This window comes from Panthera onca, chromosome X (genome assembly GCF_046562875.1).
Source record: "Panthera onca isolate mPanOnc1 chromosome X, mPanOnc1 haplotype 2, whole genome shotgun sequence".
Lineage (NCBI taxonomy): Eukaryota > Metazoa > Chordata > Mammalia > Carnivora > Felidae > Panthera > Panthera onca.
This window is the reverse complement of record NC_138357.1, coordinates 13,328,906-13,347,865: the sequence shown is the minus strand read 5'-3', so window position 1 is coordinate 13,347,865 and position 18,960 is coordinate 13,328,906. Positions and strand designations below refer to the sequence as shown.

Genomic DNA, 18,960 nt, shown 5'->3' with positions numbered 1-18,960 from the left:
TAAAAAAGAAAAGAAGATAAGAAAAGGAAAAGGTGGCCGGGCAAAAACATGTGAGAAGAAAAGAGTGGATGCAGGCGGACAGCCCTGGCTTGGACCCCCACCCCTCAGATTTCCCAGCGTGGGGGCAAAGCCTCCCGATCCCTGTGGGTGTGGTTCACGATCTCAGCAGCGCTTTCATTGGGAAGGTTCTAATTTCAAATTCAGACTTACCTAGATAAATCTGATCCTGCTATTGTGGAAACGTACGGAAATCTTTGCAGTAGTTACTCATTATCAGCTTAAATAATATAACCATTGGAGCTGAGGGAATGAATGACTCAATTAGTCTCTGTTAAAAATGAAGGGCACACTGTAGTAAAGTATAATTGAAAATAGTGGTTAGTGAGGTGCCTGGCTGGCCCCGTCAGTAGAGCATGCAACTTTTGGTCTTGAGTTCCAACCCCACGTTGGGCCAAGAACTTACTTTAGAAAGTAAAATAAAATAAAATAAAATAAGGAGCAATTTGAAAAAAATAGCATCTAGCGTTAAGTGTCCCTAAATGTCTTTAGTTTAAAATAAAGACACTTTAGGGGGCGCCTGGGTGGCTTAGTCGGTTGAGCATCCGACTCTTGGTTTCGGCTCCGGTCACGATCTCACAGTTCGTGAGTCCGAGCCCCATATCGGACTCTGCGCTGACGGTGCAAAGCCTGCTTGGGATTCTCTCTCTCCCCCTTTCCCAAGCTCACTCACTCACCCTCTCTCTCACTCAAAATAAATAATAAACTTAAAAATAAAATAAAACAAAACAAAGACGGTTTAGTGGAGGAGAATCACCCCGAGGAATGTAAACGTAAGCACAAAACTTCCGTAACACGTTCCATCGCCTGCGTGAAGCTAACGGGCCACACAGCAGAAGTGCTAAGTCTACAGCTGCCACCGTCTCAGGCCTCAGGTCCCCCACATTCTGCTTTGGTCACAGCTCTGCAGCTGCACCACCTCTGGCCCCTAGGGAGCCTCGATCTCCCCCAGCGTGCCTGATCAAGGTCTAGAAAAATCCTCTCGGCGCAGTCGGTTCAGAAAAAAAGTGGGGATCCTCTCAAAAATCTCTTTATCTCAGACACCGGAGGAAAGCAAAAGCATTTACAAACTCCCATTTAAGCTGTCACTTCAAACTGATCCACAGACTGACCTCAAAGGCTGCTAAGTGGCACAGTTTATAAGAGAACCGAGGCCCCGAGTTTCTTGCCTCACCCTTGTCTCCAGAGGGGGGAAAAGGGAGATTTCCATTGTCAAGATCATGTTACTTGCTTTGTCCCTTGTTCATCAGGCTCCTCTCCAGAGAAAGGAGTACAAACATTTAGGGCATGCTTTCTAGTTAAAAGAGTAACAATTAATTGGCTGTTGTGTCCCTTTGGTTAGAATAATGACCACCATATGTCCCCATTTACACATTACATCTGAGGCCTTTCCAGATAGATCAAGGTGTGTAAGAACTTGGGTCACTCTTGTCCCCCCTAAAGAGTGTAAGAGGCATCCACCTACAGTAAGCAAGGATGGAGAGGAAAACAAAATCACAAGCAACATAAACACTTTTTTCACTCTGGGAACACATCATAGATACCACACTCTCATTTACTGAGTATTTCTGTGGGATGGAGAAAACACCTTGAGTTTAGCTGAATAAGAGCATATGCTATGGTAACCTTGTGAAATAGAACATCTTTTGTCCAAGCTTTGGTTTCACAAGAGTGAATATATGAGGGGGGATGGCGGCAGAGTAAAAGAAAGCCGAACAGGATAACTTTGGCAGTAGGCGTGAGGAAAATTAGAAAGAGGCCTTCGTGCTACCGTGAAGTGAAAAGAACAGATGAGTTGAGAGGCTCAACAGATAGTCTAGAGGCACAGAGACCAGCCTCGGGACCAGGGAGAACCCATACCCAACACAGTGCCTGACATCTAAATGCTCAATAAAGCACTGATGAATGAGCCCCATAGTAACGGTTCCTTAGATCCTGGGCTAGGGACGTCTCCACTGGAACTCCTTGAGCTATTATTCTATTTCCAGAATCTTGAGTCCTTTACCTGAGAGCAAAAGACTGCCGATTGGACAGCACCACTCCCCACTGCACATACAACCCAAGCCATGAAGAAAAATGGCAGATGAGGAAAACGGTAGACAGGTCTAATCACTTAGCCAAGGACACAGAAGCAGAATTGGGAAAACCACACAGAGTTCATTCATTCCCGTTGTGCGGGGCCCGAACCAAACTAGGCCACAGCACCTACCACCTACCTCTGTTGACTTACCCCAATGTCATATTGACTGAACACTTTCTACAGGTGGTATTTGACTTGGCTGAACACTTTAGTATTGCTTTGTAGCAACAAAATGATAGCCAAAAACATGAAAAGGGCCAGGGATGTAATCACCACAAGTGAGGAGAAAGGTCTTTGAAAACTAAATACAAAGGACCAAGTGCCATCTTTTTGGATCATGCACTTAGTGGATTATTGGCAGCAAAGGTTAAAGCTCAAGCTGGTTCCTTTGCCTCCCTGGCAACAGCTGATTTGCCTCCCCTTAATTCCTGTTTAGGCTCCACACCCAATGTGGAGCCCAACACAGGGCTTGAACTCATGACCCTGAAATCAAGACCCAAGCTGAGATCGAGAGTCAGACACTCAACCGACTGAGCCACCCAGGCGCCCCTGCCTCCCCTTAATTCCTTAAGTGTCAGGAAGGAACACGAGCAAATTATTACGTTAACCTATGCTAGCCATGTAAAATAAATTTGAAAATTTACATCTGTCACTCAAGAATCCATAATATACTCCAAAACCATATAGTCACTCTACTAGACTGGATTCTTCCAGAAAAAAAAAAAAAAGAGTCTGTGACTCAAGCTTACTTATTAAGGTGTGCAATCCTAGAGAACAAGAGTAAGGGATGGGGGGTGGGGGGGTGAGGCAGGGAGGAAAGGAGAACCAATAATAGAAAGGGTCATCCCTCCTCATCTGCAACTGATTACTGGATCTCTTGGGACAGTTTTCCAAGGAGCCACAGAACTGGCCTCGGCTTAGTCCATCTGAGAGGGGAGAAGACGGGAGTTTGCCCATCAGCACCTGTCTCCCAGTGGTCAAAAGTTTAGTCGAGGGGGTGTTAACTCCCCCCACATCTCCAGGCTGTACGTGCTGGGGCACCTGGAGAGGTCATACAGCATCCCGTGCCTCGGCCTCAACAGGGAAGAGCCGAGGTAAGAGGGAGAGGCCCGTAGTGCAGCTATGAGCCCAGGCAATTCAAGGCTGCACCCGTGTGAGGTCAGGAGAAGTCAAGGCAGAGCTGACGGCCTCAGTGCTGGGAAAGGACACCCACGAGGCTGAGAGGAAGGAAGGTGGTACACAGGAGGCGTCTAGTATAGTCCCTCGCCTTCAAACTTTCCAGGGTCTAACTGTACCCACAAGTGAGCGTTTCTGTTGTACGTGGCTGAGCAGGTAGGGAAGGGGGAAGGGATCTCCTAGTCAGCGTGTTCCTGGGCTGCTCTAGAGACAGAAATAGGCCCAAGGGCAGAGCCCGCGTGTATGAACTCAGCGGGTTTCGGCTAGCCAGCCCTGAACCATGCTACTTCCGGTGGTCGAGATCGCATAAAAGAAACCAAGGGAAGCGCAGTAATTAAAAAATACCGACTAAGATGGCAGGAATAAGCCAAAGATACCCGAAATCAGCGTGAATGTGAAGTGGGGTTAAAGGCAGATTTTCAGGCTGGAGTGAAAAATAGAATTGTATGCTGTTGACAAGAGAGATACCTAAAATAAAATTACACCAGGAGGCTAAAATACAGGGATATAAAAAGATTTTTAGGTAAACGCTAACAAAAAGAAGCCGGTGAAGCAATCTTAATCTCACACAAAATAGAATCCAAGACAAAAAGCTTTGTAAGAAACAAAGAACAACACTTCCTATGAATAAGGGAGACTGTACAGGAAAGTCAAGAGAATGCGGGCCACCAGAACGCTCGTCCTTGCCAACACATAATGTCTTTGGCATGGAGCCACCTTAAGGGACCCAATTTCATTCTCCTGTGTTAATATATACCCACCTTGGCCAGCTTCAAGTGTGCTCAGATAAATTGGATTCTATTAAAACCATGAACTCCTATTCAGCAAAACACACTGAGACAAAAACGCAAGTCAGAGTGGGAGAAGAAACCTGCATTACGTACGTCTAAGAACTGGAACTCTCACACACCGATGGTGGGAATTTAAATTTGCACATTTTAGAAAACGCACTTGGCAGTGTCTACCAAACCTGAACAGATGATCCAATAACTGCGCTCATAGGTATACATCCAGTGTTCGTGCGCATATTACCAAAAGATACGTATAAGCACATTCATTACGGCATTATACGTAAGGGGCAAAAACTGGAAACCCGACTCGAATATTCATCAACGGTAAAACGGATGAAGATAGTAATATTCGCGCAATGGAATACGACACAGCATGTCGATGAACTGCTGTACAAAGAACACGGATGAATCTCACAAAGTATTAAATGAAAAGACACAGAGGAGGGCACACTGCGAGCTTCTACTGATACAAAGTTCACGAACAGGCAAAATTCACTGTTAGAATTTGGGGGGGATGGCGCCTTTGGAAAGGAGGAATGGTGCAGTAGAAGGCGGCATTAGGAGAGCTTCTGAGATGTGGATCGCGTCCTATGCATTGGTCCGTTGGGTGTTTAAACAGGTGGACACACTTTGTGAAAATTCACCGCGAGGTTTTGGGGATTTCTCTGAATGTAGACTATACTCTAATAAACAGATTTTTTTTTTAATTGCAGTCCAAGATTTAGTGAAAGCAGAATATCCAAACCTTCAGTTTTATGCCAAATCAAATATATTGCTGCCCTTTTGATGCCTTATTAAGAATTTTATCTTGCTTTCTACGCTTAGCTTGAGGCTCCCAAGCTTCTCTCCATGAATGCCCCCTGCTTAGATCTGACCTTCACATGAGTGAGTAGTTTCATGTACTTTTTAGAAATGCATGTGAACTGACGCTATTACTTTTGATGTGGCTTTCTTTCAGATGTAACGTGCAACATTAAGAATGGCAGGTGCAAGCAGTTTTGTAAATTGGATGCTGATAACAAGGTGGTTTGTTCCTGTACTACCGGATACCAACTTGCGGAGGACCAAAAGTCCTGTGAACCAGCAGGTCAAAATCTAAATAAGTGTTGTTGTCGTCTGTAAGCTAGGGGGATGCATTCTCCAAATCTCTATTTGAACCTTCAGCATTTTAACTGGCCTATGTACTTTTATAATCTCTACTTGTTTCTTTTTTTAAATAATTCTGGTGTTTTGTTAATTATAGGTGGACTCTTTTCCTGATATATTTTTTAATGTTCACTTTTATTTGTGGGAGAGGGAGAGAGAGCGCGCACGCATGAGCGGCGGCGGGGGGGGGGGGGAGGTGCAGAGAGAAGTGGGGACCGAGAGATCTGAACCTGGCTCCACGCTGACAGCAGAGAGCCCGATGTGGGGGCCTGAACTCACAAACCGTGAGATCATGACCTGAGCCAAGGTCTGACGCTCAACCGACTGAGCCACCCAGGCTCCCCTCTCCTTTGAGATCACAGAAGAGATTAGTAGCTGGGACAATTTTCCAAATTGCATAGTCATTTTAAATAGAAATTCTAGGACTGTATTCAGTCTGAATTCTTCACTGTGCCCACTTTTTTCCTGACTTTTGTATCATGAAGCAATCAATTTATATGATTTCTATAGATCTGTAATTAACCAAGTCAAATTAATATAGTAATCCCAGACCACAAAAAGGTACACAAATGATGGGCCGATAGGCTTCTAGCACAGGGAACGGGGAATGTAACGCGGGACTCTGCCAGGGTGTGGCTGGCTTACTCTGAGAAAGTCATTTCCCATCCTCGGGTCTCGAGCGGAGTTTACGCGCTTGACATCAGCACGGTTCTGACGACCATCTGTTTCAAGTTGTGCCAGGCTGACTCACACGGTCCATCTCCACAGCAGTGAACAAAACAATGTTTCCCAGTCATGTCGACCGGGCCACCACGCTGACAGCTGACTGGTGGTACTCAGAACATCTCCACTCCACGCTCATATTGCTATCCTCTGAACATGAAAGCAAGAGGAACTTTGATTAAAGAAAAAATAAAAAAAAAGTAGGCTCCGCAGGATCAGTTATAGTTGATAAATGAGGGGCCTTTTTGAAGCAAACTAGATATAATTTCTTTTGCATTTTCAAAGCCTGATATTAAATTGGTACATTAAATCATGCACCAATCCTCTGTAACTGGGTTCGATACCTATCTCACCAAAGCACCCGGCAGAGGAAATTAAAGAAACGACCAGAAGCCAAGGGTATACGTGCTGTTGCAACTAAAACGAAAGGCAGTCTCTAATGCTTCACGGACCTACCTACCTGTCTTCTGCCTGGTTCTTCACATACAGTGCTTCACAGCTAGCTCACCTCCAGAGGAGAGTATCTCTATGTTTTAACCTTCAAATCTGAAGTCGTTTTAAAAATAAAATGATTTATATTCAGGGGGAAAAAAAAAGCCTTCAAAATCTAACTTCCAGTGTAGACAGATGGCATAGTAGCTAAACCCTCATAAGCCCTTCCACGTTAGAAGGAAAAAGAGAATTGAGAACCACCTCTTACTATTCAGTGTTATATTTGATTATAGCCTTATCTTTAGCAAAGTAGGCCAAACCTAAAATGAGCTTTTCTGCCTTTCAATAGCAATGGTCCTTTTTCTCCAGCCATTGTTGATTTATATTTATACATAAGTATTTTGAACTAATTTCCTGTTTTCCCAACCACATGCTGTCTTCATGATACTTTGCTACAGCTGGTTGCTATAGAAATGTCTGTTATAAGGAATGTGGCTAGAAGGAACGTGAGAAATGAAAATCAAATGTGAGGTGACTTTGCTTGACTACAGATTTCCATTCTGGTTGTCCCCAACGTATCAGTACATGATTTCCTGTCTTTAGGAAATAAACTGACCCAAGGTAAAAGGGTGGCTAGGTCCCAGGTGGATGTGGCTGCGATAATCATATTAGCAATTTCTTTGGTTAAAGGTTTTTTTGTTTTTTTTTGTTTTTTTTTTTTTTTTTTTTTCAGTTTAAGTCATCTCTACACCCATTGTGGGCTCAAGCTCATGACCCCGAGATCAAGGGTCACATGCCCTTCTGACTGAGCCAGGCAGGTGCCCCAGCAATTTATTTGGTTAATGCTTAACCAAGCCAGATAATTAAATCATGATTTCTTCCCAGCAGATCCTTAAATCCACCTTGGAGTCTAGAAGGCATTCTAGTCTACAAAAGAAATCCTGGTTCACAAAAAGCAGCGGAGGTCCCAAGTACCTAATTCTAAAGTTAAAGTTCCACGGCACCACTCAGAATTCGATTTAGGGACAGGCCTTGGGACGGAGACTTTTTAGAAAAGAAACACAACAGAAAGTCATGAGACTTTATAAAACTCTCACAAAATTGGATTCTGGAACACCTATTCTATTTCCGTAAAGATGATGGATTCCTGAGCCAAATGTTCTTTTCATGAAGGGTTTGAAAACTTTCCATGAAAATAATGCAATTAACCTTTTAGTTTGAGACTATATTCATTGATTAGATTTTTTAAATATTGATGGGCCTGCTTCTCAGAAGTGACAAGGATGGGCCTCATTCTCGATTTCTGTAATACACGCTCTGCTTGCCAATGAGAAATATCAGAACACTAATTTTTTTTTTCCATTTTTCTAGTGCCATTTCCATGCGGAAGAGTTTCCATCCCACACATTTCTACGACGCACACCCGCGCCGAAACGCTTTTTCTCAATACGGACTATGAAAATTCCACTACGGACTACGAAAATTCCACTACGGACTATGAAAACTCTACCGAAGCTGAAAAAAATGTGGATAACGTCACCCAACCATTGAACGACTTGACTCGAATTGTTGGTGGAAAAACCGCCAAACCAGGTCAATTCCCTTGGCAGGTACTCTATATTAATGGTGTGTCACAACTGGAGCCCAGAGGGCAAGGGACAGGCCAGGTGGGGGCTCACGTTAGGACACCAGACAGGTCTACTGGGGTGAGGGAAGCGTTTGGGCAAGTTTCAGCGCTAAGCAATATGAAGAAGCCCTCACTGGTGGGGAGCTGGTGAATGCGAAGTCCAGGGACAGCTACCACACAAGGTCAAGGAGAGTCCGACATCACGGAAATAGCATAGCAGCATTCCAGACATGCAACAAGGTCTGGGAGTGAGGTCGTGCGCCTTGGGGTTCAGGGTGCTACTTCCGCTCGTGGGAGAAGTGGCCAGACAAAGTCTCTAGGTCTAGAGACACTGATTTCGAAGGCATTTTTAAAAGGACTGACGTAGGAAGGAGTAAGGCAAGAACTGAGTTACTGGAACTAGGGTATGTGACAGGGGCTTGGTCGAAGCCTCAAAGTGTGCCAGCATCAGAATCACATGAAAACTTGTTAGCAGTTTTCTGTGCCAGCACAGAATCACCTGTGCACATTTCCGGGGCAACGTCCAAGAGCTAGATTTGTAGCAAAACTTGCAATTGACCCTACAGCTAAAGCCTAAGTGATTCCATCTGAGAGAAGAAGTAGGCCCCCCCACCCCACCCCCTCCACCCCACCCCAGAAGCAAGGAGCCAGGCTGGCCCTTATATAAAGTTGTGCTGTCCAATAACATAACTACTAACCACATGTAGCTATTGAACTCTAAACACCATTAAGTAAAATTAAAAATTCATCTCAGTCACAACTGCCACATTTCAAGTGCACTACAGCCACACGTGGCTAGACTGTACTGGACAGCACAGATACAGACCATTTCCATCGTTATGGAAAGTTCTATCGGACATGGCTTATAATAGTCTAAAAACTCCCTAGTAGCCACAATTATATGCTTCTGTGGCTATCTCAAGGATGCTTCACTCCAAAATATTTTCTCTGCTGAGGTTGGAACTTTTGCCATCAGGAACCAGTAGCTTCAAAGACTTTTCAATCATCAAACCGGTTAACAGTTTAAGCCACGATCATGTAATCATCCCAGGTCTAACACCCCTGGAGTTTTCTAAGACTATGTATCTATTCAGGATTCTTCAGCATTTTCCAATATGATGGGTGTAATATATTGAACATATACCTGGGAGGCAGGTATTGGACAGACATTGCAGACGATGGTACTGAACGGTGGTGGACCATCACGACCAAGACTATATTTTCTGTTCTTTTACCTTGGCTTTGCTTTTAAGAATATCTGTTGGACTTGATCTTACAGTCAATAAAATACACCGCATGTTCCTTTACGCCCCCTCTACCCCCAATTTAGGCCTCCTACCAGTATCTCTTCCCTCATCCACTCCTTTACCGTCCTTCATGACTCTTCATAAGACTGACCTTCTACATTGACCTTTCCTTGAACAGCCCCTATTGGATCCAGCAACTCTAATCATGCTTTCATTCTATTTAATGTCCATGGATCTAAATCTATCTAATTTTACTATTTGTGCTCTTGTGCATTCTCTTTCTCAATACGTATCCAACTTCCAGGGATAGGTGGTTGGAACAAAAGACCCTACTTTATAATAATGATCTTCCTTGGGGTTGTGGGACATAAGGCCGTCCCTAGGCTGGAGGATACACAAACCCAGGGGTGTTTTGTTAGTGCCAAGATGACTATTCTTTTTTTTTTTTTTTCAATTTTTTTAATGATTGTTTATTTTTGAGAGAGACAGAGAGTGAGTGGGGGAGAGGCAGAGAGAGAGAGAGAGGGAGACACAGAATCCAAAGCAGGCTCCAGGCTCTGAGCTATCAGCAAAGATCCCAACACGGGGCTCAAACCCACGACCTGTGACATCATGACCTGAGCTGAAGTTAGACACTTAACCGGCTGAGCCACCCAGGTGCCCCCCAAGGTGACTATTCTTAAAAAAAAAAAAAAAAAAAAAAAGATTTTCAAAAAAGGATAAAAAAATATGTCTCAGGATGCACACATTGTGAGTGAGCTTAGCATTGTCCCCTTGTCAACCCAGAAGTGAAACTGCCAAACACGTTTAAATAAGAGCTGGGGGGGGGGGGGGGTAACACAGTGTCAATTTAGTCACATAATCTCTCCATTCTCCACCCACCCCCCTTAAACCAGATGCTTGCCAATATTTTATCAATGCAAGTCTTTCCTAATAGAAATTTTAGTTGCTCTCGCTAGCTATTTTTTTTTTCTTTTAAGCAGAACAAACTATTAGATGATGGCTGTGAGGAACAAGGTAGGATACACATCATCTCAAATCTTTTCATACCCTCCTCATTGCACACTTACATAGTTAGTATACCTGTTGACTCTTTCCTATCAAGCCTAGCTAAGCTCATCTGGAAAGTTCAAGATCACTCATGCACATGGTCACTCCCTATGTCATCCATATGAAGTAGGACTGCAGACCGGAGAGGCACAAAGCACGAAGTTTCAGTCTTTTCCAAAGGTGAAAAACCGAGCTACTCTGCAGCATAGCCAAAGAAGACCCCAAAACCCCCCTGCGTTGGTTCCTTTTCACCCGAGAGCACTCTCGCCACACCCACCTCCACCCAGTTTCTCACAAAAGGCTACCGGTTTTCAAAACCAGGAGGTAAACTGAGGGTCCAAAAGTCACTTGCAGACAAAGACTAAGCAGAAAAGGCAACGAATCGGACTCTCTCGTGTGCGGACGCGCCAGCTCCACGGCGCGGCTAATCTGCAAGGTGGAAACGCTTGACTTGCTTGCACGCAAGACCGCAAACACACCTGCTGCAGCCGAGGCATCAGGAGAAAGCAAGCCACAGCTGGGGTTTCAGTGGCCACAACAGTAGATCTAGGGCTCTGAGATACGAAACGGTTTCGCGATCTCACCTAGACAGGATTCAACATTCCCATGCTTCAGAAAAGGGGGCTGGGGGAGATACAAACGACCACTTGGGTGAACGCATCGCACAAAGAAGAACGTAGGGAGGTCGCTTTCATCTGGAGTAACGAATGGTGCGAACAAGCTGGAAAGGTTTCGTTGGCTAAGGAAAAGGTTTAAGCTGGCGGTCGGCAAGAGAGAGCTAAGGGACCACAGAGGAAAGGGGAAGACGGCTTTTTCTTTGAGGGCTTACGGGTGAATCTCCCAGGCAGGCAGGCAGGCAGGCAGACAGGCAGATTCTGACGCTGGGTTAAGAAAGCCCTTTCCAACCAGTGTCGGTGCCGTGGGCTGAGCAGCTCTGGGAGGAAACGTCGGTTGAACAAATGTTTGTTGAATTGTCAACTGGAAGAGCTGTTCCGTCGCTGGGGACGGCCCCGGCCTGCTAAACCGGCGGGGAGAGCGTTGAGGGCCTTGGCTCGCCCGGTGGGGGGATTAGAGCAGGACAGGGGACCGCTGCCACCCCATCCAGGCTTGAGACCCTAAGAGGTGAGCTTCACCTTCCCCGTAGCTCGTGCGGGGCCGCGTCGGGTTCTTACCTTTATTCGAGGGCTTTCACTTCAGCTTCCGAGCGAGAGGCGAAGCTGCACGGAACGTGCCCCCTGCGCCTGGCGCTTCCCAGAAGCCCCTCCGGCTCCGGCGGCGCAGCCAGCCCCGCCCCCACCCAAGGCCAATGGCGCAGACTGAGTGCGGGACCTCTAAACTCGCTGCGGTGGGAGACGCGAGGCCGTGAGCTCGGAGAGGAAGCTAGAGGGTCAAGTGCATTATATGGGAACAGAAAGGATGTTTCCTAGCGTCACTGTATCCTTAGAGTGGAGAACTAAAACAAGACTCCAATTTCCTACAGCTGCAGAGGGAAGCCATGAAAACCTTTGAACGTTAGAGAAAAAAGGGGAAATACTACGAGATCACCTTCATCAACAGCTTAAAAGAGAGATTTGAGAGAAAGCAACACTACGTTTCTGCTTTCTAAAGCTTTACTTTGGTTTGGGTCCCACGCCCTTGACCCTGTCAGCCAAGTCTGAGCCCGAGCAAAATTGCCCCAAGAGCTCCTCCCACCTCTTCCGCTTTGGGCCTTGAATGTGAAGTACCTGGTCTATTTCCTGTTTTATCATGGGCCTCAGCTCTGTAGTAGTCATATTTATTCCCTTTTTTAAAGATCATTTATTTATTTTGAGAGAGAGAGCAAGATGGGGAGGGGAAGAGAGAGAGAGAGAGGGAGAGAGAGAATCCCAAGCAGGCTCTGTGCTGTCAGTGCTCAGAGCCCCGGAGGGCTCCAACTCATGAACTGAGATGATGACCTGAGCCGAAACCAAGAGTCTGTCGCCCAACCAACTGAGCCACCCGGGCACCCGAGCCATATTTATTCGACATTTAATAATTGGGAAATCTTTCTACCAAACTGAAAAAAAATGGAATACAGTGGGCACCAAGTGACCTTTGTAGTAGGTTGTCTCATATGCAATTGCCAATATTCAACCGTTTCAACCAGCAAAATGTCTTAGAAACACTCTGTCTTTTCTTTCTTCTGCTCTTGGCCTAAACGATCTTTAAACCGTCTTTGCATTTTCCCCAGTCTCGGCTTTCCTCAGCTTAACCTGAAGCTTTCCTTAAAGGTACCCGAGCTCTTGACCTGTGCAGCTACCTACACGCACCCAATGCTTTCCATTTGATTAGGACACACGCCCGTGACAGCATGCAGTTACCATACGCATGAATCAGAACTTTCTCTTTCTTTCTTTCTTTCTTTTTTTTATTGGAAGAGGGGAGGGTTGGGGAAAAGGTTTCAGAAGAAGGTCCTAAGACTATAGACATATCTTCACCTGGAAAAAGTAACCCTCTAGTTTTCCTAGCTCAAGTGTCAGTTAAGAGAAATAAGATGATGACATATGTAATCTCACCTGGCCCCACAAAACTATTTTAGACAGAACATTTAGACTATTATTCTGTGTATGTGTATTTTGTGGCTGGAGGTGGGGGTGTTGGGCGTGCCTCTGTGCATGTGTCACAAAGAGAGAAAACAGGCTCCTCTTAGGATTGGACAAACATGAAAATGTTTGACAGATCAGAACTTGGATGCTTTGCTCAGAGCACATGCTCTCCCATTTTCCCCTTCATTTGCCAAAGGGATGTCTTACTAGAACTTGTCCTTGGCCAAGCAGACAGCTCATCCCCAAATAGCTCATATTTAGATAGTGTGATCCTGAGGTAGCCAAGTAAACATTCCAAAACCAATGTAATATCTTTAAATGCAAATATATTTTAGGGCTTTTTCTTGGCAAAGATATTTGCTAAAATTTTTAATACCAATTAGCGATTGGCAAAAAAAAAAAAAAAAAAAAAAGAAGAAGAAGAAGAAGAAAGAAAGAAAGAAAGAAAGAAAAAGGAAAAGAACTCCAGTTACTAGACAGGTGTCTTCAGATGTGACCATTCAGATCCGTGTAGGACAGTGTTGCCCAAATTTGCTTAGTGATAAAATATCCCTTGGGGTCAGGGCCAGCTTCATGAGCTTGTGACCAGTGTACTTGCGTGGGGCCTTGCTTTTGGAAAGGTCCTGAATTTGGAGTTTAATGCTTTGTATTTTGTAACTTAAGTCTGATGAGACAGTGGAGCAGCCCTGCGCTGAGAACTTGGAACCTCTCCCCACCTCCCGGGGATGGATTCTTGACCCTCCCACTCCCTGTCCCCCCTGCCCAGTGACCACTGCCACCCCTCAACCCGTGGCACGCTGGCACACTTCCGTCCTCGTCTCCAACAGCTACCATTGTCACCCTCCTCTTGCACAGGCGCAGGGAGGCTTGAGGTTGGGTGCACGCATTCTATGCCATTTGGGGACGGGTCAGGGCCACAGAGCATCTGAGGACCAGATGTTTGTCACAGCACATTTGGAGGGTGAATGGTGGGAGCAAGCTTCTTGCCCACCTCCATTCCCGGTACCGAGCACATCCTGGCATGGAAGCTGTAATCCCTTGGGAATCCCCCCTCCGCTGCTGGTCGCTGCAGTGGGCCAGTGAGAAGGGAAGATTGACTTATCTTCCCTTGGGGCTGGTGGGAGAGGGGACCTGACGGCCAGGGACATTTGTGCTTGCATGCTAAATCACAGGGTGTGGCTCCTGGGCACCCATTAGTGTCTGCACTCTCCCAACAAATATCCCCCACACCTGAGAAAGTGTGACATTAAGTAATAAACTAAAAACACCACGATAGCTCTCAAGAGACCACAGAAGAAAGAGAAGAGTTTTGTATGTTAGTGTTTTCAATGGCATGTTTTTTCCTGGTCTTTGAACAAGGGGCCCCACATTTTCATTTTGCACTGAGCCCCACAAATTATGTAGTCAGCTCTGGGGTGAACTGAGCACTTAAAAAAATGTTTTTAATGTTTATTTATTTTTGAGAGAGAGAGAGAGAGAGAGTGAGAGAGTGTGAGCAGGAGAGGGGCAGAGAGAAAGGGAGGCAGAATCCGAAGCAGGCTCCAGGCTCTGAGCTGTCAGCACAGAGTCCAACGCGGGGCTCGAACTCACAAACCGGGAGATCGTGACCTGAGCCGAAGTCGGACGCTCAACCGACTGAGCCACCCAGGGGCCCCTGAGCACTTTTAAAATAAAATAAATTCTGCATTTTACAAACATCCCAGGTGATTCTACTGCAACTGGCCCACTAACCCCACTTGGAGACATACTGTGTGCTTAGGAGCATCGATTACAAAGCCAGGAAGACTAGGGTTTATATCCTAGCTTCACCACTAACTAACCTAAGTAACCTTAGGGGAGTGAGGTCATCTGTAAATGGATATGTTAATATCACTCCATAAAGTGTTGTTTTAAACGTACGTAAAACACTTAGCACAATGATTCGTCCACAGGAAGCGATGGATAAATGTTCAAAAAAATTAAGGAGACGGTTAAGTCTGAGTGGTGGCTACACTGGTGTTTATTATATTATTCTGTGAGTTTTCCTATATTTTACAACTTTTCAAAATAAAAAGCAACAGCTAGGCCTGCCTGGGTGGCTCTGTCTGTTGAGCGTCCCACCCTTGATTTCGGCTCAGGTCATGGATCCAGCCCCACGTCAGGCTCCACGCTGAGTGTGGAACCTGTTTGAGATTCTCTCTCTCCCTCTGTCCGTCTCCCCCCACTGAGCTCAGTCAGTTGATCCACCAACTCTTGATTTCGGCTTCAGGTCATCATCTCATGGTTCATGAGTTTGAGTCCTGCGTTGAGCCCCGCCGAGCCCTGGGTTGGGCTCCAGGCCTGCAGTGTGGAGTCTGCCTGGGATTCTCTCTCATTCCCTCTCTCTCTGCCCCTCCCCCACTCATCCATGCGCTCTCTTTCTCTCTCTCAAAATGAATGAATTTAAAATAAAATAAATGTTTAAAAAGCAACAGCTAGAATGAGAGAGAAAGCTAAAATATGGTAAAAGGGGTCAGAGGCTTGCAGTGGGTCAGCCCCATAGGTCTCTGTGGGGGGGGGGGGGGGGAGGCCAATGCTTCAGTGTCTAGGACTTAGTAGGTGTTCAGTAAATTGAATTCGGGACAAAAAGAATCTTCACTAGAACATGCGCCAAGGACCTTCTCAGACTCCCACTTAAGGGGACTGACCACTCCCTTTCTCTAGTCTAGAAACGGATTTATGCCTGGGACAATACGTGCTTTAGGAAAAAGGGCAGGAGTTCATAGGAGTTACTCAGCAACTTGCACAAGGTTTTCCAAATGTTCAGTGCGCCCTCTAGTGTCTGTACTGCTCGGCTTTTTTTTTTTTTTCCTGAGCAGGTGGCTCAGGGTGCAATGGAAGTGAAATTTTTCAAGTTGATCTAGATATTGAGGTGGTAAAAACATTCATTGTCCACTCTGATTATACAATAAACGTACAGATGAAAGAATGGATCGGCCTCTTGTCTAATAACGCCCAGGCTCAAACCAGGCACCCAAACACCTCTGTCCACTTTGCCCAAGCACAGCTAAGTAGACCTTTTCAGGACAGAGGCAGCTTGCATATCTAGCCAAGGGGTGTGGAATATGGCTAGGGGGACAAGGGAAGGAGTGCATGTGTCCTGCTGTGTCTCACTGCCTGGATGGCTGTAAGCACTGCCGTTATGGAGCCCAGTGGTCTCAATTCATACTTAAAGAGACCTCACAGAGGGGCGCCCGGGTGGCTCAGTCGGTTAAGCGTCCGACTTCATCTCAGGTCATGATCTCGCGGTTGGTACGTTGGAGCCCCACGTTGGGCTCTGTGCAGACAGCTCGCAGCCTGGAGCCTGCTTCGGATTCTGTGTCTCCTCCCTCTCTGCCCCTCCCCTGCTCACACTCTGTTCTGTCTCTCTCTCCCTCTCTCTCAAAAATAAACATTAAAAAAAAAAAAGGACCTCATGGAAATATCAGTAGTTCTTCTCTTGCAAACCACCCTCTAGCAAGAGCTCCTCACGCAGGGACAGAAGACCCAATAACGACAATGGATCTGGAGGAGTCAAGTCAGCGCATCTCTGAATTTACCTGCCATATCCCCATGAAACGATGTGTGTGCCATCAGAGCATCTGACTCACCTGGAAAAGGCATCCAAGGGCCACAAATCACCGAAGCTGTTCCCTCATATTTGCCTCGTCTAGAGCTCCCCCCGGCTCTCATTGCACATTCTCTTTGAGACCGTTGCAGAAATGGCTTTTTTGATCGTGCTCTGGAAACACTCATCTGCAAAGCTGACACTTTCCAGAAACGCTCCAGTTCTGCCAGCACCTAGAATCCAACGTTTCGCCCACTCCTATAAACAGCACCTGAATTTATTTTGTTCTAGATCAAGCACATGATGTAGTGAGTTTCACAATTTTGTTTCCACAGGTCCTTTTGAAAGGGAAAATTGATGCGTTCTGTGGAGGTTCCATCATCAATGAAAAATGGGTGGTAACCGCAGCCCACTGTATTAATCCGGATGTTAAAATTACTGTTGTTGCAGGTAAATGAACAAAACAGGATAGCAATCTGTGGTATCACTGTATGCGGCATCGTACTTTCCTAAGGTCTAAGAAGAGCTTTCCTAAATAAGTTGGGCTAGTGCTAGAGGAGACACATTTCCAGAACCCAACTTGTTGCATCCACCAAGCCCCCCACTGTTCCTTGGGTGTGCCTATGTTAGCGCCCGCCTCACAGGTGTAGAATTATTTATTGAGGTGCGCATTTCTCCAGCTCACTGAGCCTCCCCAAAAGTCACGTCATATCACTCATCTTGGAGCCTGTATGTAGCGAGCCTTCAGCTAACATCTGAACGAATGAGCAAATGAATATATTATCTGTGCTCAAACAGGGGGTCAAAATACTTGAAAGTAGGAGGGTCTAGGATAATTCGTGACACGCAGATTCCTGATCATCCGTGAACGATGTAAGAGTTGTATCAGCCTGGGTCAACTAACAAGCCCACGATGGTCCTGAATGGGTTCTGGGTCTGGAAAGTATGCATCGGCCCTCGTTACGTGTTACCAAAATCCTAACGATGTAAGATTGGGATCTTTGACACTTGGCTACCAGTGAATTCAGTGATGCCGAAAATCTTGGAAAATCTGCTTCTTTACGGGAGAGACTCTTTGTGATTGAAGAGAAATTTCTTTTCCGTAGGTGAACATAACACCGAGGAGACGGAATATACAGAGCAAAAGCGAAACGTGATTCGCACTATTCTTCACCACAGCTACAATGCATCTGTTAATAAGTACAGCCATGACATTGCCCTTCTGGAACTGGACGAGCCCTTAACGCTAAACAGCTACGTAACACCTATTTGCGTTGCTGACAGGGAATACACGAACACCTTCCTCAAATTTGGATATGGCTACGTGAGTGGCTGGGGGAAAGTCTTCAACAAAGGGCGACAGGCCACCATTCTTCAGTACCTTAAAGTCCCCCTTGTTGACCGAGCCACATGCCTTAGGTCCACCAAGTTCACCATCTATAATAACATGTTCTGTGCTGGCTTCCATGAGGGAGGTAAAGATTCGTGCCAGGGAGATAGCGGGGGACCCCATGTTACCGAAGTGGAAGGCATTAATTTCTTAACTGGAATTATTAGCTGGGGTGAAGAGTGTGCAATGAAAGGAAAATATGGAATATATACCAAGGTGTCCCGGTATGTCAACTGGATTAAAGAAAAGACAAAACTCACTTAAAGTAAAATGTATTTCCAAGGTTGACATATTGGGGGTTGAAAATGGTCAGGGTCCTTTACTAATGAATCACTTTCCTATCTCTTTAGATTTGACTGTATACATTCTATGACTACTGCTGTCTCTCTTTATGGGGAGAAATCTAACTAGAATTCCTATTTTACTAGAGTAAGTCAATTAGAAAATGTAATCACTAGGGGGACCTGGGCGGCTCAGTCGGTTAAGCCTCCGACTCCGGCTCAGGTCATGATCTCATGGTTCACAAGTTCAAGACCCATGTTGGGCTGCATGCTGACAGCTCAGAGCCTGGAGCCTGCTTTGAGTTCTGTGTCTCCCTCTTTCTCTGCCCCTCTGCTGCTCATGCTCTCTTTCTCTCTCTCAAAAATAAACATTAAAAAAGTGTCTCTCTCTCTCTCTCTCTCTCTCTCAAAAATAAACATTAAACATTTTTTTAAAAAAAGAAAATGTAATCACTACAGAAATATACTTTGATAGGAAATTGTGACCATTTCTACAGGTCCAACCCTTGACAACATTGTAAAGTTAAGTTCTTCATCCTCCATTGGGGCAACTCTCTGATTCTCCACCTTGGCAGCATTCCATGTTCCAGAGCATTCTTACCTCTCCCACCAAAACGTCACAATTTATTAGATCTGTATCCAGGATATTTGGTCTAGTTCACGATAAGACCAGCATCACACTCATGAAGGAAGAACACAGGAGCAGGTGACAGGGTGAAACTCACCAGAAACACCATTCCTTTTCTGTACCCTTATTCCCGCTTCCTTTATCTCTTCCATTTCCTAATCCCCAAATCAGCCCCCTCCCTTTCTCCTTTTCCCTACATGGGC

General features: G+C 45.6%; 1 protein-coding gene across 1 annotated transcript in view; it reads left to right on the top strand.

The window, feature by feature from the left end:
• Nucleotides 1-18,533, top strand: part of F9 (coagulation factor IX) — a 31,521-nt gene extending 12,988 nt beyond the window's left edge. Inside the window, exons 5-8 of the mRNA XM_081793575.1 lie at nt 5,063-5,191; nt 7,777-8,015; nt 16,794-16,908; nt 17,565-18,533. Coding sequence (XP_081649701.1) covers nt 5,063-5,191; nt 7,777-8,015; nt 16,794-16,908; nt 17,565-18,112 — 1,031 coding nt within the window. The 3' untranslated portion in view covers nt 18,113-18,533. The remainder of the gene's footprint in view (nt 1-5,062; nt 5,192-7,776; nt 8,016-16,793; nt 16,909-17,564) is intronic.
• Nucleotides 18,534-18,960: the final 427 nt, after the last annotated feature.